Source organism: Strix aluco, chromosome 4 (assembly GCF_031877795.1).
Source record: "Strix aluco isolate bStrAlu1 chromosome 4, bStrAlu1.hap1, whole genome shotgun sequence".
Taxonomy (NCBI): Eukaryota; Metazoa; Chordata; class Aves; order Strigiformes; family Strigidae; genus Strix; species Strix aluco.
This window is the reverse complement of record NC_133934.1, coordinates 123,354,866-123,379,011: the sequence shown is the minus strand read 5'-3', so window position 1 is coordinate 123,379,011 and position 24,146 is coordinate 123,354,866. Positions and strand designations below refer to the sequence as shown.

Genomic DNA, 24,146 nt, shown 5'->3' with positions numbered 1-24,146 from the left:
CTTGATGTGAAAATGGCATGGAAGTCCAAAATCAGTTTACTTCATTGCTTTTTAAAATTATCTTTTCCAAGAATTTTTTTTCAATCACACTGTTATAAATCTGGGTTATCTCCAGTTCACTGCTGAAACATATTATCAACATACACTTTTCCCTTAGCTAATCATTAAGCATAAGCAACACTTTAAAGGTTCAAGAAGTCATGAAGAGAATCTCAGTAAGTTTATTATACATACACATCCCAGATAATAAGATTACTTATAAACACTTGTATACACATTTTACGTAGTTCAGGAAAAAAGATGCAGAGATTAGAAAACAACTGAAATCAGCAAATGCACCTTTTGAATTGGGCTGTTTCCTCTACTTTTTTTTCCAGAAGAAAAGTACATGATAAAAAAACATTTCTATTCTGCTGGTTACTGCTCATTTTCTCTCACATTGGTAATACAACAGCATTAACAGTGCAGTCAAAAATGTATTTGCTTGCTGAGCTGTATTTGGGTTAGATCCTACTTTGTGATACAAAGCCCCAGTAGTGCAAAGCAGGTATTATGCCAGCTTGTCTAGGCAGTGGAGGACAACCCTCCTGCATAGCATACCCACGAGTCTTACCGGAAAAATGATGCTCAGACGGGTAAGTGATAAGAATATATAAAACCATGTAGAATAATTTGTCTCACCTATACCAGAAGTCCTTCTACATGCAGATTATTCTGTCTGCCTCATGAGGACAGCCAAAGCCTGTGCGTAGGATACCAAGTGATAACCTGTGTGTATCACACCACTGCCCTGCAGGGTCTGGCTAGCCTGGACGTGATGCAAACCAGCACCGAGGCTCAATTTTGGTCAAATAGCTAGTGCCAAAAATTGCACTGGTTAGATTTGCACAGCACCGTTGAAGGGAAGGAGATGGCTGTGGTGCAGTATGAGGCAGAATTTGGTGTCAGGTCTCAGTAAATGACAAAAACAAAACATGAAGTGATTCAATACAGACAAACCTTTTCAGCAAAATATTTCCTGTGTCTTGCTATCAGCAGGAATGGAGAAATGCCAGTCCTCTCCTAGAGAGCGCAGAGAGCAGGAGATTGGGCAGCTGATAGGATTTGAAGATCTCAGCACCTTACTGCCTACATACCAACACTACACTAGAGGATGAACAACCTCTGCACACAGCATCGCAACAGCTAACAACCACTAAACTTTCAATAGTCAAGTAGCAGACTAAGACACGTCCCCTATCCATTGTCTCCACAACTTCAACTCGCAGAGACGGGAAAAAAGATTAAAATGGAAAATGAAAATATAGTCTGAAAAGTAACTACATAAAAGTGTCATCGCCTCATCCAGCAAGACTGCTCCTTGTAGTGTTTTCAGTTAGAGGCAGGAAGCGTAATACTTTTCTCTGGTGTTAGTTCAGCAGAGCCAGCAGCCCCTTTAGAAGGTCCCCCAGATCCTATTCCTTGCCTGCAGGAGAGTTCGCCCCAAAGATGAGGTGACATGGTCTGGCATCCTCTACTGCTCAGCGTGCCAAAACCAGTCCCCTCTCATATCCCAAGAAGATATTACAGAATAGCACATTTGAAGAATAGCCCTCAGCAAACTGAGTTGTGCTTAACTGAATCACAGAGAAACCATGGATCTAAAGCCTTCCTGTGTAATCCTCACAGAAAAGCTTTCCTGAATGAACCTTACTTTTAAAAAAACAAAGTAACACATGGGCAAAACAGTGATGCAGAAGAGTGACTCAGGCACAAAGGTGGATGTGCAGCTTGTTCTGGTCTTTTTTGGTATTCGTGATGACAGAAGCCATGAACTTCAAGTAAGCATCTAAACATGCGTTGTATAATTGCAATATAAAAGTGATGCTAGTTATCTATCGTGCAAACCTATGGCAATGCAGGCTAACAAGTGCACAGGATGCCTAATTAAAAATACTGGTAGTGTTTAGTCCTAATATCAATTTTTAGTACAGGAAAACAGTAGTAATGTCTAGGCACTTAAAAGTTGACAGAGAATTCAAGAGTGCTTTCCCATGCTGCTGAAAAATATATCATCCACTCTGCAGTGGTATCAAATGCTTATTTCTAGGACTTAGAAACACAATAATAAAAGGGAAAGAACGTGATCTGCATGCAGGTTAGCCTTTCTGTGAGCTATCTGCGTGTGAAGAATATTTGCAAACTTCATTAATATAAATAAGGGGAGGAAGGGAAGAGAGAGTTTACCCCAGAAGAAAACAGCATCAAAATCAGTCTGCCATGATCAAGCCTATGACAAAATGAGCAAGACAATGACCAAGGAAAGGGTTTTGTAGGTATTCTCACTGGTTTTTCCTAGGATTAATTACTTGGATGTAAAAGATGCGGGACAACCTGGAAAGACAAGAACTAAACTTGCTTCGCAGGCCTTGCCACCTTTAATACCCATGACTGCTGACACTGAAAAGTCAGGTTAAAGTGTACGTGACCTGTCAGAGCATGATGCTTGCCATCAGATAGCTGTTTTCTGCTGACTGAGGACAAGGGAAGACAGCCCATAGTCCCAGGACCCGCAGGCTGCCATGGTAACCACTAGGACTCCAGTAGCGTGTGCCACCTGCAGACCTGTGTCCCTTTCGACTCCTTCATTTCCTGCCAATGACTCTGCTCTTCCTCTCCGCTGCTGTTCTGACCCATAGAAATCCAGCCGATCATCTCTTTGCGCTTCATGCTGCGTTTGTTGTATATGGAGATCATTAGTGTGACATCAGAGAGCTGGAAGAGGGCAACCTGGAAGATGAAAGTTTCCTTGTAGACAGGGTTGGGTTGTCCTCGGCGGATGGAGGTCTTGCAGCGAGACATCTCCTGACCTACAGAGTTCAGCAGGCAGAGCTTTCCATAGGTGTCTAGGACGAAAAAGAGGAAATAATATGTTTGGCACAGACAAATAATATGTTTGACAAGACTAAACGAAAGCCCCAAGTGGTCAAAAACCACCCAAAAAAACTCCAAGTAGAGCAGGTTTTTCTGCCCTGAGTAACAGATGAGGGCTGGACTGTCTCCTTAGTAAAACCCATAGTAGGAGAAACAGCAGGTGAAAGCACCCCTTGGATTTCCTCATATTCAGCTAGGGAGAAAAATGAAGGAAACTGATGCATGTTTCAGCCCTACTCTTTTGGAAAGAGCAGGAAATTTGTTTCCCAAGCCTAGCAAACATGTCTAATACTAACTGCAACTATGACCATCTCTATGGATTCTCCACATCGCCACCTTCCCTTTTTCTCCCTCACAATCAAGCTTCATTGGGGCTGTCGTACCAATGCTTCCCTTGGCTGCACTTGCCTCTCCATCACTCTCCATTGAAAGAATGACTCTATGACCTGTTATTTGAGATAGCAAACAAAAAGGTCCTGAAACAGAAGGAAAGGAAACCTGCATAGACAGTGAAATGATTTGATCTCACATGACAGTTTCAAGGCTTTTTCAAAATTCTCATCTTACTTTTTTGGTGGACTCAAGGTCAATTTTATTCACTATTTAAGACCATACAAGGAGTAAAAATGCTTAGTAGATACAGGGAAGGGATGGTCCAAGTCAGCGTTCCCGTAAATTCACCCTTAAAACTCTTGCCGTCTCCTGTATTAATTTGTTCACCTCTGTTATGTGGTCATTAATACTGTAGTCTCTAGGCAGAGCTCTGTGTCTAAGTTTTCACCTCACTCTGCACATGACAGTAACAGACCACTTGGCTAGAAAAGTCCCCTCCTAACCCCTGCAAAATCTGTGCCTGGGTTTCTGCAAGTGAATATTATTTCAGAGTGTGCTGAAGATAGGAAATAAATAACAAGCCTCCGTCTCTTGTCTACAGCATGTCTATCCTCTTCTGTTCCCGTTTGACGTGCTATTTTATGCACTTATCTACTGAGCAACACAAGGTGTGAAATTACACTTCAGGTGTGAAAACACTTCTGTGTCTCCAAAGCCGGGCTTTCCGCTCCTCTCAAACTGTTCCACTGAAAAAGCTGTCAGGAGACTGACAATCGAGGAGCAAATTGTGAGCCTGCACAGCTGTACAGCTATCAAGTTACTGTGGGGAAAGTTCAGTCCAATCATTAGCTGGGGGTGCCAGCTTGGCTCCCAGCATAACACTGGAGATGAAGTAGACCTTGCCAACACAGACCTACTCTAGACAGAAAAGCAGAGCTCTGACATGAAATAGTTTCCTGATTGTATCTGAGAAGGAAAGAACTGCTTTATCAAGAAGTGGACTAATTCCCACAGTAATATTTAATGTTAGTGATGCTGAGGGACTGAAATCTGTCACAACTTCAGACCCATCAGAAACACAAAGCCCAAGACAGGACTCTCTCTTCTAGCTCGACTCAACGTGAAACCACGCAAGGCAACAACCAGACACAATCTCTTGCAGTACTCGTAGAGATGTCACTTTGCTTTGCACTGACAAAGCATAACGTGCACTGAAGCATTCCTCATGTGGAAGGCTGCTGGTCTGAGGCTGCAGGAAACTCCCTGGAAATAAAGATAAGTGGGCAATAGGGGTTTTATGGAGGTTTTTAATGTATTCACCCTTTTTTTTTTTTTTTGTGAGGAGGGGATTTCAAAATAGTTAAAAATCTCTGCCAGGCTGATTTTTAAATACAAACAAGCAGCTAATTAGTACAATTCCCTGTTTGAATTTTAAATTTTTTCTTTCTTTCGGATTGAACACTTACATCTTCTACACAATTTCTGTACACCTTCCAAGCCAATCCCATTTACAGGCAAAAAGCTGAAGGTACTCATTTCTGCTGACACACAAGAGAGGTGATTGCTGAGACCTAGGAACTCACGGAGATGAGACCTTCTCTATTTGCTCCTGGCCCAATACCTCCATTTTTCTCTAAATATGTCCTTGGTGTCATATCGCTTTCCCCACTACCCTCTGAGAACTGCTTTGCTGAGGGTGAAGGCATTTGATTGGGGCCACAGTAGGTGCTGTGCAAGGGCAGAGCTGGGTCATGGAGCAGCACTGGAAAGGTCCTGCCCCTGAACCCCTTGGCAGCTCCTGGGAGGGTTTTCCCTGCTGGGCTGGGGCAGGGGATGGGCAGAGCGGAGAAGCAGTATGCAGTCAGTACAAACACCCTCACTGCTATCCCACCTGAGCATGGCAAGGTGCAACATAACTAACAGCAGATTAAGTACTTTTTTAGCTTATATTCCCAAGCTACTTGAGGGAAAGGTCATCCACACATGCCTGTATCTCTTTTTCTGAGAAGATGGGGAGAGGACTGAGGTCTAGATTTTCCTCTCAGTAAACCTTCCTACCATCCTTCCTTCTGACTGCCACCAGTATTGGCAGCTCAGGTGGGATTCATCACACCTAACTGCAGGTACATTCATTTGAGCAGTCCCCAAAGGAGTCAACCAATTTATAATCAGTGCCACCAAAGAAGCATATGGCATAATTCAGCAGCGATCTAGTAGACAATGCTACCATTACAGATGATTTAGGTTTTAACACTAAAGCAAGTGCCACAGTTAAACACCTCATAGGATGCTGTTTCAGGGTGTCCCAGTTAATTTTCCAGGCAATGAATGGATGAGTTTCTTGCGTTCTTATACTCTAGGATGTCACATCCCTGACTGAGGACTCAACTTTTGCAAGTGTGGAGTAATATATCTGGTTTTAAAAAAAACCAAGCATTGCATAACCAATGACTTAAACCCAACAGAGATCAAAGTCAGAAAATTAGGCTTTTTCTTTAATACACATCAGATCTGCTACTTAATTCTGCACCAAGGCCTTGTCTATAGAGTACTAAGGTTGGTGGGAATTCTGCAGGCTGGAAGGAGCCTATGCTCAGGGCAGAGCTAATACCAGGAGCCCTATTCATACCCATGTAAACACAGGCACAAAACCAGTGCAAGTGACAACTAAAACAGGCTGCTAATTCTTCTCAAATTTATTCTACTGAGTGTATTTTACCAGCCAAAAGAATCAAGCTTGCCTGAACAGAAATAAAAGAGTAGGTGTGGATAATATATTTAGCATCTGAAATTTGCTTTGCAGAACTGGTACGTATGAGGCTGAGCTGTTATTCTGTTTCACTAACTACAATTTAAAATCGTGGTTTGCCCTTACTGCATTGTGCTCCTTGCAGCATCTTTTTAGGTGTCTTGTCAGGAAACACTTTGTAGTTCTCCTTGTGGTCCAGTTGGGTCCTCTGAGATGGAAAGCTCTCTCCTCTGGTTGGCTTTGCCAAAGAAAATCCATCCCTGGATATGAAATTAGTGGAACTACAGCAAGGATGAACTTGAAAATTTACTGAAGAATGTATGTGTGAGAGCATCTATTCATTTTGAAGGCAAACATTTTCCATCTAATTACATGCTCAGATTCAGTAATGGCCTCATTACTGTGGTATCTCAGCACTCTATGCTCTTCAGTGTATTTACTTTCATGCCACCTCTGTCAAGCACAAAAGGAGGAGAGATTAAGGCTTATATTCTTTAAAATGCCTAAGTGCTCACCTTCTATTTAGGCACCTATCTCACTGACATGAAGAACGAGACCTCTTAATATCTGGGGGTGTCTGAAACTGCAGCTTGCCCACAGTTACACAAAAGTCTGTAAAGAAGTAAGAACAAAGTCTAATTTTGCTGAGACCAATTTTAGCACCGCATCCACCAGATTCTCCTTTCCATATACGCTTTGGAACAGAAGTTCTTGCTACAGATCATCTTTAATTTAAACTCATCTTTCATCTCTGGTATGAGTGGACTGAACAATGTTCAGGTATACGTAAAATATCAACACCTCTGCATTTAATACCAGAGTGAAAAAACACTAAATCAAGGAATGCTGCAAGAAGCCAGACATATTTTGGGCTGGTGCTGCATAATCTTATTCCAGAGGTTTGGCCAAACCTCTTCTTATGCAGACTGCTCTGTCTCCATCAACACTGCCCCAACCATAAAACACCTCTTGAGAGCTCATCTGCAAAGGCAATCAGTTTATCTGCAGTTCTTCTAATGACCCATTTCTGTCATCATCCCTCTAAGGGAACTAACTGATAATGACAACTCAGGGGAATAATCAACTATAATTTATACATTCCCGTTTTTAGAGCAGGGACCATAGCATACATTCTGCTTGCATTTACCCTAAGCTCCACTATTATTAATAAAGCTGACCTGTGAAGAAAAACACTGCAAATACAAAAGCATCTAGTCCCTGCTTGAATTTATATTTAGAAAGGAAATAAACAACCAAAGACTCCTGACCCCTCAGGTCTGTGGACTGCAGGATACAACAGAGTGCCGTACGGACTTTCCCACCCGCGCTCCAGGCAAGCTAGCTCATTTCCAAAAGCAGTATAACCATGTCAGCATGCTGCAATCCAGACTAATAACAGCCGCAGTAAAATAAAGCCTTGGGCCTAGAGCTTAATTTCACCCAGCTGGCATGCCCACGCTCTTAGCCTACATAATAAATGGCAGCATTGCATGGCAAAGCAGCCCCAGAGCTCAACTCTGTGCCACTCTGTACATTGCAGCTCAACGCGAGGCCTCAGTTTGAGACCCAGAAGACCATTAGTCACTGCTTTACTTCCCTGTTAAATCAGCAGTGGGGCAGAAATACTCTGAACCTGGCTCACTGCAGCTGGATTTGGGAAAAGAGCAGGGAGGAGAATTAGACCCAAGCTTTTATTCCCAACCCCACATTGTGAAAATCTGGATTAGGCCAGAGGCAGCTTGTGGCCTACTCTTTAAATCATACAAGAGCTGAGAGCTGCCTACTACATTGCTGAGGAGTCAACTTTTCTCCCCCTATTCCACCGAGTCTCTGCTGCTCAGGTCCCCTCTCCCGTGGCTGGCAGCTCTCACACAAGGGAGAGGCTGGGATCTGGCAATCTTCATGACATGTGAGTCATCAGAGGACAGACCAGCAGCACCTTTAATTTAAAATACAGCAGAAAGGAGTGCAGTGCTCCCAGGAAGCACTCTTTGGCCTGAGGGGAGGGAATTGCCAGCATCAGTGACTTGTTTCATGCAAGGACTGGCTGTGGAGAGGCAGGAGATGAGGGCGCCCGGGAAGCAATGCGCAGGTCTATGGGGAAGGAAAGTTGTTTCCAGAGAGCCTCCGAGCTCAGTTCCTTGGTGATCCTCCTCTGCTGCCACAACACCCCATGTCCACTCCATTTTACAGCGTCAGCCCTCACCTAGGACAAGTGTCAGACTGTGAAGCCAGTTTACCACTGGCCTGCACTCTCCAGTCCTGAGGAGGTGCAGCTTTAGTCTGGGCTTACACAACTAAAGCAGAACACAGACACCTCCCCAGAGGCACAAAGTGACTCTCCTCTAATAAGGGCATTTCAACACTTTCCACAACATACATTGGGCTTTATGCATTGCTGCTGCCTCAGAAAAGGAGTGGGAACATGAATGCACACCTTCTCAGCAATGGCAGCAGCATGATGTAAGCGATGCTTAAGCCTGGCTTTTCTCACCTCCAGCAGTGGTGCCCACAGGCATGGCTTTATTACAGAGCTTGTCATCAGATCTCCTGCAAACACTGCTCTGTAGAGTCACTGCAGATTTGCAGTACGCATTGAGATCCAACTGAAATTTGGAATTAGGAGAGTACTACCCTGGAAACAATGGCTTTGGCTTCTGCTTGTTTTGGAAGTGGGAGATGCATCACCATATATTCCACTTCAAATGCACTCCTTTGATTCAGAAATATCTTAATTTTTACACCCAGCAAGTTTAACATGGATTATACTTTTCATAGATCTTTTAGAAATATAAAACTATTGAAAACATTACTGGATAACTGCATGTTATCACTGGATGTCTAGTTATCATGGAACATCCCCCACAAAATCCCACAATCACTGCTTGAAAGTCCATTATTCTGTGACATGCTTTTCTGAGCCTAATCAGTCCCAGATCTCACATGTGGTGGGAAGAGCTGTACCGAGCCAGTCCATCCACCCAACAGTACCCAATACCACATGCCTTAGCAAATCTATAAAAATATGGCAAATATGGCTTATGCTGACTCTCTCCCAAATACTCTCCCAGTCTCCAGCAATTTGTGACTCAAGAAATTTCTCAGACAGAGGCACTGTGTTTGCATTTAATGGTCCCCAGTGGATATTTCTTCATGAACTTGTGCTGTGCTGTACCAAACTCAAGTAGGCTTCTGGCATCCATGATGTTCTGTAGTGAGGAACTAGACAGCATAAGTGAAAAGCTGTCTCCTCTTCAGGACCCGCCCCCTCCTTGCTTCATTTTATGATCCTTTGGTTTTGTATCAGGAGAGACAACGAATAACTGCTGCCAATTTTTTTTCTCAACAACACTTATGATTTCATAGACCTCTGTGAAATCATTCCCCGTCTCACTTTGTCATAGCATCGTAGGAGGCACAGTCTATTCAGCTGCTGCTCACTGGAAGCTGTTCGCATACCCCTGATTGTCTCCAACACTCCTCACCACATCTTTCCAGTTCTGCCGTATTCTGTTTGAATAGAGAGAGCCACAACTGTACACAGTATTCATTACACCAGTGACTATATTTACAGTCAAGTATCAATTTTTCATTTTGTCCTCTGTATATTTCTAACCTTTAATTTTTTTTTTTTTCCACTGATACTGCTGACCCTTGAGTGGACATTTTCCTGGAGCTATTAACTATAAGCCTAATATTTCACTCTCAAGTGGCTCTGAGTCCACCCAGATTAAATTTGAATTCCACCCCTGTGCCCACGCAATACCTTACATTCATCTGCACTTCATCTTCCACCTCACTGCCCAGCTGCTCAGTACTGAGACATCCTTCTGGGGGTCCCTGCATCTGGTCTCATCTTTACCACCCTGTACAAAAATTTCTCAGCTGATCTTATTGTAAGTTTATTCAAGATATATTCAAGGATGAGCAACAAAAAGCTGCAGAAGGAGAGGTGGTCTTGTACAAGCTTCCTGTGACTGACTGGCAAGTACTCAGCAGCCAGTAGCTGCCCAGTACCTCTACTGCTCTGTTAACCAAGCTCTTTGGAGGGCTGAATTCACCCTAGCTTGCCCTAGAACAGATCCCCCTTCTATTACTGATGAGACAGAAGCATGAATTTCAAAGCTTTAGGAGCTCAAGCAAGTTCCCTGTTCAGAGCAAGATATGCAGGTAAAAAGTTTTTTTTTTTTACTCAGTCTCCTGGTCTGATTGGGAGAATTAAAGAAATTAACAATTAAAGAAACTAACCTGTGCCTCAGTTCTCCAGGAATGAAACAGGGATAATAATATTCCCTCCCTCCCTCACAAACTGATAAAATAAAATCACTAATGGCTTTCAAGCACTCTGATACCAGAGCAACAAATACTGTGGAAGGATCCTAATTTTTCTACAGGAGCATCTTCTGTACTTCTTGGTATTATCATCTGTGACTCAGGTAGATATTTGTTTTCAGATAAGTCTTTACTTCAAGAATTTCTCCTGTTGCCAGTAGAAATCCTGATAGCTTGTCCTCTTCCTCCTGTCTTTTCTAGTGTTAATGCTATTGTATTTGTTTAATGGGGTTAATATGCTGCTGGTATAATAATGATCATGTATGGATATAATTATTATGTGTGATTAATTCCACAGCTGCTGAAAAGCTTGGAGGACTTTTCTTAGGCAAGGGAATATCTTTACAATAGTCCTCAAATTGCATTACACACAGACATAAACCCCAAAAGACATGCAAAAGTGGAAAGAACGAAGGCTGGATTAGAGGAGAGAGAGCTGCACCCAGCAGAGCAGCTGATGAAGGTTAAACATCATGTGAGCAGAGACCATCTCTCTGTTGCGTGTTTATACACTGACTAGCACAAATAATTCCTGGTCCATCACTACAATCCAAAGGCACTACTACCATGCTCATAGTATGTAACTGGTTATAAATTTTTAAAGACATGTCTGCCAGTGGTGTAGGCTTCTCTTGTTACTTTTTTATAGTAAACATCCTTTAAATGAACACACAGGGTTTTGTTCTTAGAAGATACAATACCACAGACCAAAATATGAACCCCTACAAAATGCTAGCACAGGTTAATGATTTTTACAAGAACGAAAGCACACAAGCCATTAGCACTAAAATACCAAGGGTGTCCACATCTGACAAAACTGTAGATGCTTTTCTGCATGAGGCTTTTTGGCACACACTGATAATTTATGGTCCAAAGCTGCAGGCACACTCTTGAGTGCCCTTAAGTGCTCTGAGTGATAATGGATCTATGTGTGTGATCAGGGATTGGAGACTCAGGCCTATAACTCAGCATGTTCCTCAGAACAATAGCTGGACACTTACTCTTGACCAGACTATTCTTAAATCCCACATATGTGACCTGAAGAGAAGATACTTCCTGCAAGATTTAAGTCTCTGTAAGCTGTCCAGATGTTTTATAACCCAGTTATTACTCATGTAAGCACCCATGACTTTGATATTTACCTGACTCAGTTTAAAGGTTTAAGTGAAGAAGAAGGTGTGCCCAGGAAAAACTGACATGTGCTCAATCTTCCTTTCCTTCTCCAGAAAACCATCTGGTTTAGCCTCTGCAGTCTTTAACATCTAAAATCACCAGTGCCCCAGTCCAGTTCTTTCTGCACACAATAAAATCCCTGTGCAAGGATGCCAAGGACAGAGCATGTACAGCATGGGAGATGCTGAGCTCACCTGTGCAGGACCGCAGGTGGCAGACAAGAGGGTCAAGGTGGGCAAAAAGCACAGCTGGAGAACTTGCTGTAGTGCAAGGCTCTCCTGCCATTCCCCGTAGCTGCAGCTGTCAGCAGCAGACAATACTAAAGCCACTGTGCTGCAACAGGACCACATATGGGTATTGTATAGGCTCTGTGCATGCAGGGCTGGGAATGGAGATGGATTCTGTCCATTGACTTCTCTCAGTCTTACCATAAATGGCTGCCCTGAATAGCAGTTTGGGCTTGGTATTTAAGTGTCCTGAAGCGCTATTATATCTGAAATCCCCATGATACTTTAAAGAAATAAATCACTCCCTCTGAGGCTCAAACAACAGAACCGCAGATAGGGCATATTTGAGAAAACACAAGGGCTATTTGCTCACCCTCCAGAAAGGGAGATAGCAGTTTTAGTTTTCACCTAGTGAAGGACTTATCGAACATCTCATTCAGCCACCAGCATGTTTCAGACAGTAACGATCGGACTTCACAGCACTCCTCTGCTGTGCCTGCAGGAGTTATCAGTGAAATGCTACTCCAGCATCTGAGAAAAGGGCTGGTTTTCTTCCTTCAACTTCTTTCAGCTTCTGCTTCACTGGGTTCTCCTTTTCTCACCACAGTACTGGGAACTTTATAGGCACAGAAGAACAATGCAGAATGTAGAAACAACAATGTGACTTGGAATAAAAGAAGCAGATTGCCATAGGTTCAGAATTTGCCTGTAATCATTTATGAATTTCCACGTTTCACCTAAAAACTGATCTCACACTGAGAGATACTGGTCTGACAATGCTAAAGTACATCTGGATACAGAAAGGACACAAAAAAAGCAACTCAAGATAGCCTTAATAGCAAAGGTGGAAGAACTATCACGAAACAATGTCAGGACTATTAGTTTGGGTGGCTGACAGGAGACTTTGGCCAGCTTATCAAACTGATTAAACTAGGTTTATCTGAAGTCCTACAAACACAGAAAGGGAAAATTCAGGCAGAATTTAAAATGAAAGGTCCCTCAAAGAATCCCTCCTTTTCCCATATCCTGCTCCTGTTCTCATCTCATCAACAAACACAAAATGTTTGTCAGATTTAAAGATGCTGCCAACTAAGCTACGGCACTCCTGTGCTCCCGCCAGATAAAAAGCTGAATGGGATGTCTAATCAAGGCAGCTAAACTTTCCCATGCTGAAAGCTAACCCATGCACACATGGCTAATCTGCCAAACCCCATCCCACCAGAGGCCCAGGACAGACACAACTCCCCAGCACTCACAGACAATGAGTTTTAGGGTTGCTCAGTTTACCGCAACACACAGAACTATACCACATGCACCTAGAAAGACATTTGTTAGAATACCAAAAAATGTCAGTAATTTGGTGATGATATTGCAGGTAGTAAGCTGGAAAGCAAGCATCTGAGTTCTCTGCAGTGAAGACATGTCATTTACCAGAAAAGAGTGGGGTATTACAGATGCCTGACCCATCCAGACACAAGACAACTTGTTCAGGACCTGATTTAAGAACAGAAGTGCAACATAATCCTGATCTTCAGGCAGCTAAGAGACAAAACTTCGATACCACAGGTAGATAAATGAAAACGTGCCAGAAAAAACTGCAGCTAATTAACTCGGACCTATATTGGGACTACTTTAATTTCATTTCTGAGAATAAAGCTTTGGGATGTATCTATACTACAGCATATATAAACACAGGCAAGCTTGCTTGTTAGAGCATGTAGTAAGACTCTTGTCTTAGTCCACCTTTGCTTTAAGTTAGTAAAAAGGTCCCAACTTGAAAAGTTTTAATAAAGCGTGTACATGCAAACAAGAACATGTCTTTAAGTAACTGTCATGGAGACCTATGTTACCACAGCTAATGTAAGACTAGCTAGGGCTACACAGACTGGAGTCATAGGTTTTACCATTTCATAGACTTGCCCTTAATTTTCGAGGGGCTGACTGACGACACAGATTATTTCTATAATATACTGAAGTATAGCTTAGTGGAAACTTAAGTTTTCCCATCCATATACTGAAATATCACATAAATATTTTGCTAGCTCTGGGCCAAAGAGCACAACAACTGGCGAAAGCAATCAGCATTCTGCAAGCTGGAGATACTATGTCAAATCCAGTGAATGCAAGGAACTGTCAAAGGTAATAACCTTTGGCAACCACATCTCAAAAAGCAAACACACCGACAAACAAAAAAATGTTTTTTCACATTGTCATTAGCTGCTGGTTTCAGACAGGAGGCAAAAGTACAATACGAGATGGCACTGCCATTCATCCCCCTGAATGAGGCACACCAGCAGCAAAGTAGATAACACCATGCACTGTGGCTGCATGACCCCATCTATGTTGTGGGCATTATACTATCCATCCACCGCCCATCTCAAGGACTAACTACAGGTCTGGGACTAACTAAGCCTACTATAAGGCAATTTCCATTTTTTCCCTTTAGGTATCGGAGGAAGGGAACTCAACTGTTGCAACCCAGAACAACTTTCAAATCTTTCTGCAGAAGATTTTTTTGTGTGGCAGCAGAGAATTCACAGCAGCAGGATCCCCAAAGGGCCAAAGCATGAGGTCACCTAGCACTCAGCAGCACAGCAAGGGGACTAAAGAAAGTATAGCCCTGGGAAACACTTAATAGCACAAGGCAGGGCCTCTGCAGGTCACATGGTAACATATAATCACTTGAAAAGCACTTCTTTCTTTTTATGGATCTGCTGAGAATTACTCTGTGCTTTGGGTATAATAGCACTTTTGCCATAATCAGATGTTGTAAAGGTATGTGCAATAAAAGAGACATTCAGGTGTTACTGTCCCGTCAACTGTGTCTTCATAGGATTGCTTCCAATTACACTGTAAAATTTACCAGTACACATATTCGAAATAATGCTTTTAATTTTCAATCAGATACTCTGCAAGGAAACCCAGCTCAAAAGTGACATAATTGAATACCTTGAGGAAGAAAATAAAAAGCAAATTTTGACTCAATGGTGTTATTTAATAGCAGTGAAAGTACTTACCAGGTGGCCTATTAATTGCAAGGTTTCGGAAATGACTGCCTTTGATCATCTCCACTGACAGCCGCCCCGTAGTGGCATTGTACGACAATCCCACGAGCAGCTCTGGCACCCCTCCATGCGACAGGGACTGTGTTGAAGAAGCGCTATCACTGTGAGAGATTGCTGACAGACTAAGCTGAGAGTCTGCACTCTGCAGGGAAAGAGCACTGAAAGACTCATCAGGACATTCACCACCACCCTCCCTTAATTTATATCTTGTAGCCTTGTTTAGTAAGATCTCTCTTAAGAAATGACAATGACTAAGAATGAATTATTATGGGGCACCAGAAGAATCAGAGCATCACTTTTACAAACACACATCTCTGAACTTTCTCTTTAAAGATGAGGAACTCTGTGTAATGTGTTATCGCTAGTGTAAATCAAAGCCTCTGAGATAAGCATACATCCTAGTACATCAAACACGCTGTAAATCTCCTTGACAATGACTTTTGGATGGAATGCATTTTGCAGTTTGGGTTTTCTGGGTCATGTACTGTGTATTTTCTTACTTTATTTCCTTACTATCACGATGCTCTCTCTACCCCGTCTTCACCCGGAGTATGATGTTTTATTCATTTCATGTGTACAACCTCTCACTGAGCTTTTTGTAGACAATGAATCATAACAGAGCTCATCTACACAAATTGATTGGCATAGCCAGGGCTGGATACAACTGTGATGTGCATGGAAGACTATGAAGCACCACATCCAGTTCCTTCTCACATGACCCACATCTCCTCTTCCATCTGTCATGAAAAGGAACATTACTAAGCATTTCTGATAATATGGAAACTGCTCAACGCAGAGCTCCACAAGCTAGTAGCTACCGCCAAATGAGGTAGCTCTTGCACTGGCAGTAGTACAGGTCCACCAACATAACAGTGCACAAGAACTACTGTCCTCGTTGAAATTAAGACTTAATTAGCCTTGGTGGCTCCAGGACCAATCTACTATTTTTGCATGGTACAGCATTTGATGACTTGTGTAGATGTAGTACATCTACATGATTTTGTGTAAGCTTGCTAGCTGAGCTGTTGTTAGTAAGGCACAGCTTTGTGTAGGGAAGACACACCCTGTGCTTCCCCTTACTGATAACTTTTCAAGTGACAGCAGGACAGATCCACCACTTGCATCCCAACAGCCCTGAATAAAAGATATCAGGTACAGCTGGTGCTCATTCACCAGATGAACAATTTTAAGGACTCCATATTTCTTTCATCACACTTACGCTCAAGTTACTCCTTGGCTCCAAGACCAATGTCACCTTCACTTCCCCTTTCTGGATGACATTGCTCAGGTAGAACAACTGCTCTCCCATCATCTTCTCTCCAATCATCTTGTGTACCGCATAGAGTCGGAAACGAATGGCGTGGCTGCTTAACTCCTCTGGCTCCAGCTTACTGAAGGTAATTTTATCCTTGAATTCAGGGATGGGTCCCCTCTGAACACTTGTCTTACCCCTCTGTTTCTTGCTAGGCATCAGGACTGTGTGCACTTGCCAGGTGTTCACACCACTGCGGTCTTTGTCTGGGATATTCCTGGCCTCCAAGATAGTAACTACTAGCTTTTGACTTGAGGATTTATAGTTCAAGATGACATCTAGATCACCGCATTTACAGATAGGCTCATGAGCACCATGATGAGCTAGTATGCTGCTCACTTCATTATGTTCCTGCAAAGAGAAGGAAGAAGTAAAATCTCCACTGGAGTTCAACTGCGTCTGTGTTCCCAACTGTATGTAAAAAAATTGTTCTCACTTGTGCTTGCAAGTGTAGGCAGTTGCTCTGCAAACTAGGATCCCACTGTTTCTTGAAAGGCCAGTGATAGTTAATTGCCTGATTTTGTGTAATATTCCCAATACAATCTAGTAAACAACAGCACTTGTTGAAATATTTCCAACAAAAAGTTTCACCACTATTTAAATGTTTTGCAGGAGACTTAATCTGGCAAAAATTCTACATAGGGAAAAACTAAACAAAGGCTCTTTTTAAATTTCATTCATGTGAATTTTCAGGCATTAATAAAACTTTTTGGTTTCATTTGGTTAAAAAAAAACCAGTTTAACCTAACACTTTGAATATACACTGGAATTTTTTCAAAATGGATTTTTTTTACATTACCAAAATCAAACAATTCAGTCAAGACTGATAACTTTTTGGATATTTTGTTCTACTGGAAATTAAAAAAATTAAGCACTGTGTTCAATTTGATGGGAGGGGAAATCACCATGTCAGAATTTCTTGCAGAATGGAAATTCCATTTATAGATGCTACTCTATAACTCAATACTTTTCCTACAGCTAAAGCAATGATAATTGAGAAAAACTGTCTGATTAAATAGTATTGATTCTTTATTCTCTTTTTAAATCTCCCAAGAGAAGCATCTGTTCCTTCTGTTCAGTTTGGATACTAATACATTCAGAATAAAAATTCAAAATAAACAATCAAAACAGGTGCAGACCAATTCACACACATGTTTTACCTACTTTTAAAACAAAAATCATCTTGATAAAACAAGGTAAAAAACATGGATGCTCACCTTACCTTTTGATGAGTGGGCGTGTGCGTTTCTGTTCAAAAGTGCTTTTTTATTTTAGAGCTAGAATGTGCTTCATGTGATAAAGGGGTTGCTATAGTGATCAATGATTTGTATTTAAACATGAGTATACACTGTACTAGGGAAAGATTTTCAGTTAATAGCCAGAAGGTGAATTAAGGCCTGTCACTAGCAGTCTGAGTCACCCTCCTCCTCAAACATTTATCTTCTTTTGCATTTCAAGTAACACTTCTTTTCAACATATGAATCTTACCGTTTATAGTACAGATGATGGGCCACAGGACTTCTGATGTAATTCCCTTCAGAAGTGTCTAGGGTGGTATATGCCTCAGACAAGACCTCGGACAAACCTCAAAATTTGTATCTACTTCCTGTCAACCTACTTTTCAAGTGCTCAGATTCATCTGCCATGTCATGCAAAGCTTTGACTTCATATTTTCGTAGGTGTTTAAGGGATTCATGCACGTGAATACAAAAGTCCATGTGTGCACATTAGTGATGGAGACCTGCTGTCATACGTATTACAGAAGCAATGTCAAAGAGAGAAAAATCACCAGTTGGACAGCACACAAAATTACTTGGTTGCCCATAAAAATGCCTTTCTGTATGAACAGCAGGCTGCAAAGACAAAAATGCAAGGCAGGCCATGTTGCCTGGAGAGAACGTGATGTTATGCAAATGCTAAGTGCTGCTGTGTGGCTGTCAAGTTATATCTGTCTGGTTGATGAAATAATATTTAAGCAGGAAACGTAATGGGATTGCACTTGATTCATGTTTCCCTCCACATGTTCATCCCTCCCCACTTTCATCTGTGCATTTGCTATTGAGGAGATGGAATCAAGGCACATTTGAGAACTGCTGCAAAAGTGTGGAGCCAACTGTGCTCGCGGTGTAACTTTGCTTTCATCTACATGCCTAAACCAGAGAATGTGAACTCCCATGCGTCATCATAAACCCATAGGTACGAAGGTCCAAGAGGGACTTTCCTGCCCCAACAGGGCTGAGCATCTCATCTTTTAGCAGCATGTAGGGCAGACTGAAGGTCAGCTATCTGTTTTTTGACAGAATAGCTAGAAAGCATCTGGATTTCAGGAAATATCTAATTGCGCTACTATAGCTGTGGCCACATCCATTACAAAGAAAACTGCTTGAACCGGAGGCAGAGAGGGAAAGAGAAATGCCTAACTCTGCGACAGTGACCTTTCCACGGGCAACCAAGATTTAGAGACCTCATGGGCTGGCCCTTTCAGAGAGCACTGTGCTATCTGGGACTCACCCCTGTACAGGTTTTCAGCACACAAAGCTTATAACAAACACTCCATTTTCTTTCTGTGGAAGTCATTGACAGAATTTCCCTAAGCTTTCAGAGCTCAGTGGGGCTAAGAGTCCTTTGTGAACGTATTGGTTATACAGACACCTAAACTGAAATCCAAGGAAAGTGTGGGTTTTAGATATTTCATCTGAATTTATTTCTTTCCCTCTTCCCAGCACAGTTGAAAGGTCAAGCCAAGTATACTGATTGATACTGTATGTCTAACCAGGTCGTTCGGGACAGCCAATATCCACTTCACTAGGTAAAATAAGTCCATTTCTGCCAGAGAAACCTGAAAGAGCAGCTAATTATGGACAAGACTTGAAATGGTACTTGTAGTTCCATTGCAGGGGCAGAAAATTTTCATTTTTGTCTCTAAAGAGAGGTCCTTTCAGTGCAGCATAATAGCGCTTGGACATTTCTGGCATGTCAGAACATTTAGTTCCTGCAATAAAAAGTCTTTCATTAATCTACACAATACCTTTGGATGAGAAGCTGCTTGTAGTAGATAAACTGGGACTCAGGCATATCTGCCCCTTGATGCCATAACCACTCTTTGCGTTTTTAAAATATAGATACCAGGAGCAAAACAAGAGATGTATTCCAAAGAAGTACAAGAGGACACTGTGGCACATGTGAACCATGGCAATGTACATCAAATGTGGAAAAGGAGAAATGAGCCTCAGATGGGCAGACAAACAGTGCATGTCAGAGAGACACAGCAAATAGAGGGCAGGGCTGCCACTACATGGGTAGTATTCTGTGGGACTGGATTGTGCAGCAAACAAAAATGCTGTTCAAAACACCCCTTAGGGCTGGAGCATATGCACTGAGGAGTTGTTTTCCATCTCTTTAACTGGCTGCAGGCAGCATGCTCTGAGGAAAGGAACCTTTCCCTCAAAGCCTTGTTGCTCAGAGTGTGAAGGAGGTATTAGCTTCCACAGCTGAAGAACAGTCTCTTTTAACTCAGGCAGAAGATGTGACCTTTGTGCTGTTCTTTTAAAATGTCTGATGCAGGCTGATATTTTTTCAGAAATTTAATCTTGTGGTAAAGTAATAATGAAAACCAACATATCACACAGAAAGATTATGAGAAAAAAAGGGGATGCTAAGCCATCAGGTGTTTACAATGCCTTAAAATCTAAATTTTTTTTGAGGCTTCAAAATAAAGGTGCAGAACTAAGGGAAAGCAGAGTAGCTCCAACCTCAGGCTCTCTCCTTCCCTGGAAGGATCCCTGGTATCAACGGGGACTAGAGTGATGGTCACTTGGCCAAGTCATGGGCCACCCTCACCAGCTGCCTCCAGCTTTCCAGATGCTTCCAACTGTCTAAGCCATAGAAACCATGTGGAAAAAGAGGCACAGATCTGACCCAGTGACCACACACCATGTCCTTAGACATATACCTCGCACATACAGCCAGTAACAAAGCCCTGGGCCACCACAGAGTGCTCTTTGCTAAAACAATAGTAAATGCTGTCAGGCAGCTAATGGCTCTAATTTCAGTTCAGAGATTGCAGTTAGAAATCAAGTAATAAAACAGCTTCTCTGAATGAGTGTTAGTAGCAAGAGGTAAAATACCAGAAAAAGGGGAAACACATAGAGAGGGGTGTATATTCATGCACACATGCACACAGGAGTACCATTATCTTGTGCTGTGCTGATCAATTTTTCACTTCATTTCTCCTCTAATATTTTTTGGCCCCCAATATCCTTCAAAAGCTTACACCATGTGTAATAAATGAGAATTCACCATACCTCGGGGCTCAAAGCCGATGAGCTCTCAGTAGCATCATTTACTTCAAATCCCTGGTCGGTAAATGCTGTCGCCATTTCCAAGCATCCTTCCGTGGCTTGCCAGCTAACACCATCAGCAATGCTAGACTCCATCCTAGGCCCTTTACGCTGCCCAGTGCCCCTACTCTCAGTAGTTGTTCTTGAATCAACAGATACATGGTCATCTTCACGATAGGATAGGTTGTCTTGGTAACTCAGTTGGCTTAGTCCATCCAGATCTAATGATTTGCAGCAAGAAAATAATTTCAGAGGGATTAGAATTCATTCCTCCCCCTCTCCCCCCCAAATGTGCCTCTCTGCTTTCTTTTCTTTTCTTTTTTTTCCCTCATCTCCAGTGTATGCAAGAGACAGTTTCTACTTCTCAGAACTGCAGCATTTGACTTAAAAAATAACAAAACGTGTATAAATCAGCATTTGATAGAGTAGACAGGGCTGTTTCTCATCCCATCCTGAACTGAGAAACTGGTTGCCTTTACTTGAAGAAGTTAACCACCAAACGCAATTACCATTTGAGTGTTTGGGATATTCAAGTGCCTTGGGGTGGCTTTGCGACCCCAAAGCAATCACTTCCATGAAAACACAGGTCTGACAAATTACAGAAAAGCACAGCATAGGCCTGATGAACAGCTATCAGCAATTTCCTTCTATGCAGGACGACAAGGAGGAGGAAAGGACAGGAGTTAGCATTGCCCTCAAGGGGATGGTGCTGGTGAGGAAAGGAGTTCCACAGAGATAATAGAGTGCCACCATGACCCTATCACCCATCCCTGAGAGCTTGGGTGTGCATGACCATCCCCAGAAGCCAACCAGGAATCTCAGAATCCCATGTCTGGGCTAAATTGTCCCAAGGGCAACTGAGGGGAGATGTGTTCCCTGATTTTCTGCCTGCTTTTATTAGTTTTGATTCATCTGATCCTACACACTTACTCCATGGGTTAAAGTAAGGTTCATTAATGAGGATAAAATAATATTCTCTGGTTCAGACCATAGATTCCTCTCTGCACCACTGAAGTCTCTATTGAACACAGGGCACTTTTCTCTGCTTGAAGGCATCAGTGAGAGCTCTCTGGGTAGAGCGACACAGATAATTACATGTGCAGGGACACAGATGAAAATAACATCATGATTTGGCCTTGAATGTGTTCTGCAGGCACTTTCAGAAGAAAACAAGGGACCTTCCTCCTCCTAATGCATCTTATGTCAGGCCTTGCTTTAGGAACACAAAGAGCTAGATTCTGCCTCCATCTCTTTCAAATAAACAAGAAGAAGTTACAGTGAAAGAAAATAAGCTGTGCTTCCAGACAGCTGATGACAGTAATGAAAACAGAATTACTTCATTTGCAAACACCGCTATTTGGAGTTCAATGTTTTCACAGAATGGTTGAGGTTGGAAGGGACCTCTGGAGTTCATCTTGTCCACGCCCCCTGCCCAAGCAGGACTACCTGCTTGTTTGATCTCAAACCTGCAGGTTTGTTCTCCAGAAGGTCATTACTACAGAACAGTATTTTTTTTTTCAAATTCGGTCTCCAACTCAAATCTTTAAAAGATAGTATTAATTACTGTGTTTAATAGAAAATGGTTAGTTTGCTTTGGTTTAGATGAACCAATGTTTTCATTCCTTGTCTGATAAATGAGACAGGGAACCTGGTGACAGCTGACATGGAGAAGGCTAAAGTACCCAACAACTTTTTTGCCTCAGTTTTAACTGGCAATTGTTCATCCCACACCTCTTGAGTCCCTGAATCTCAAGGCAGGGACTGAAGGAACAAAGTCCCACTCATTGTAGGAGATCAGGTTTGAGACCCTCTGAGGGACCTGAGGGAACTGGCTAATGTAGTTGCTAAGCAGCTCTCCATCATACTTGAAAAGTCATGGCAGTCAGGCAAAGTCCCCAGTGACCGGAAAAAGGGGAACGTCAAATCCATTCTTTAAAAGAATAAAAATGAGGACCCTAGGAACTACCAACCATTCAGCCTCACCTCTGTGCCCAGTAAGATCATGCAACAGATCTTCCTGGAAGATAAGGCATATGGATGACAGAAAGGTGATTAGACACAGTCAATACGGCTTCACAAAGAGCAAACCCTGCCTGACCAATCTGGTGGCCACCTACAATGGAGTGACTGTGTTGGTGGATAAGGGAAGAGCAACAGATGTCACCTAACTTGACTTCTGTAAGGCCAGGCCTTTGACATGGCCCCACACAACATCCTTGTCTCAATTTAGAGAGATAGACATTTAATGGATGGACTGTCTGATGAACAAGGAGTTGGCTCCAAGGCCTCATACAAAGCGTTTCACTCAATGGCTCAGTGTTCAAATGGAGATCAGTAACAAGTGGTGTCCCTCAGCAGTCCATACCGGGACCGGTCCTGTTCAATATCTTTATCAATGACATAGACAGTGGGATTGAGTGCACCCTCAGCAAGTTTATAGATGACATCAAGCTGAGTGCTGCAGTTGATACACTTGAGGGAAGGGATGCCATCCAGAAGGACTTTGACAGGCTTGAGAAGTGGGCCAATATGAATGTTATGAAGTTTAACAAGGCCAAGTGCGAAGTCCTGCACCTGGGTCAGGGCTGTCCCCAATATCAGTACAGACTGGGGGTGAATTGCTTGAAAGCAGCCCTGCAGAGAAGGACTTAAGGATACTGGTAGATGAAAAATTGGATATTCAGCCAGCAATGTGTGTTTACAGCCCAGAAAGCCAACCCTATCCTGGGCTACATCAAAAGAAGCATGGCCAGTGGATCAAGGGAGGTGATTCTCCCCCTCTACTCCACTCTCCTGAGACCCCACCTGGAGTACCGCATCCAGCTCTGGGGCCCCCAGCACAAGAAAGACATGAATCTGTTAGAGCAGGTCCAAAGGAGGGCCATGAAAATGGTCAGAGGGCTGTTCTATGAAGAAAGGCTGAGAGAGTTGGGATTGTTCAGCCTGGAGAAGAGAAGGTGTCAGGAAGATCTTATTGCTGCTTTTCAATGCTTAAAGGGGGCGTATAAGAAAGATGGAGAGAGAATTTTTACTAGGGCCTGTAGTGATAGGAGAAGGGCTAATGGTTTTAAACTGAAAGAAGGTAGATTTAGATTGGATATAAGGAAGAAATTCTTTACTATGAGGTGGTGAGACACTGGAACAGATTGCCATAGAAGTTGTGGATGTCCCATCATTGGAAGTATTCAAAGTCAGGTTGGATGAGGCTTTGACCAACTTGATCATGGCAGGGGGCTTGGACTTTAAAGGTCACTTTCAACTCAAGCCATTCTATGACTCTCTACACACCTCTCTGTCTAGAACAAAAAGCCCAAATCTTTCTGAGTAGAAGAAATTCTATGTTTGGCCTTAGCAACAAAAATGTTGTCTCTGATTCATGCTTGCTCCAAAAAGAAAAATAAAATTAAAAATCCAACAAGGGCAATGGGGATTATACTCAGGAAACATTTCCTGGAGGTGTGGAGATGTCCCTGCCCCTCTGCTTGGCTGCTCTTTCAATTTAACAGCTCGGAAGTTAGGAGAATAACTTTATCCCCTTTCTTCAACTATGAATGGTCTTACATTCTCCCTCCCAGTAAAGTGCTTCAAGCACAGGCACTTCAACAGAGAAGTCTGAGAGCTCCTCACAGGTTTGTCATTATGGTCCTCTTCTGAGACATGGAAGTTGGTCCTTCAGGAGGAAAGAGGGATCCAAATTCAGAT

At 42.6% G+C, this 24,146-nt stretch overlaps 1 protein-coding gene across 3 annotated transcripts in view; it reads right to left on the bottom strand.

The window, feature by feature from the left end:
- Positions 1-201: 201 nt before the first annotated feature.
- SYT16 (synaptotagmin 16) overlaps positions 202-24,146 on the bottom strand; it is a 72,515-nt gene continuing 48,570 nt past the window's right edge. For 2 of the 3 annotated variants that reach the window (XM_074821615.1, XM_074821613.1), the window contains 4 exons: positions 20,409-20,665; positions 16,012-16,455; positions 14,745-14,934; positions 202-2,885 (listed from right to left, as the gene is read on the bottom strand). In XM_074821615.1, the coding sequence (XP_074677716.1) occupies positions 2,572-2,885; positions 14,745-14,934; positions 16,012-16,455; positions 20,409-20,665 (1,205 nt within the window). In that variant the 3' untranslated portion in view covers positions 202-2,571. Of the gene's footprint in view, positions 2,886-12,220; positions 12,344-14,744; positions 14,935-16,011; positions 16,456-20,408; positions 20,666-24,146 lie in introns of those variants that run through there. The other variant, XM_074821614.1, reaches the window with a different exon arrangement.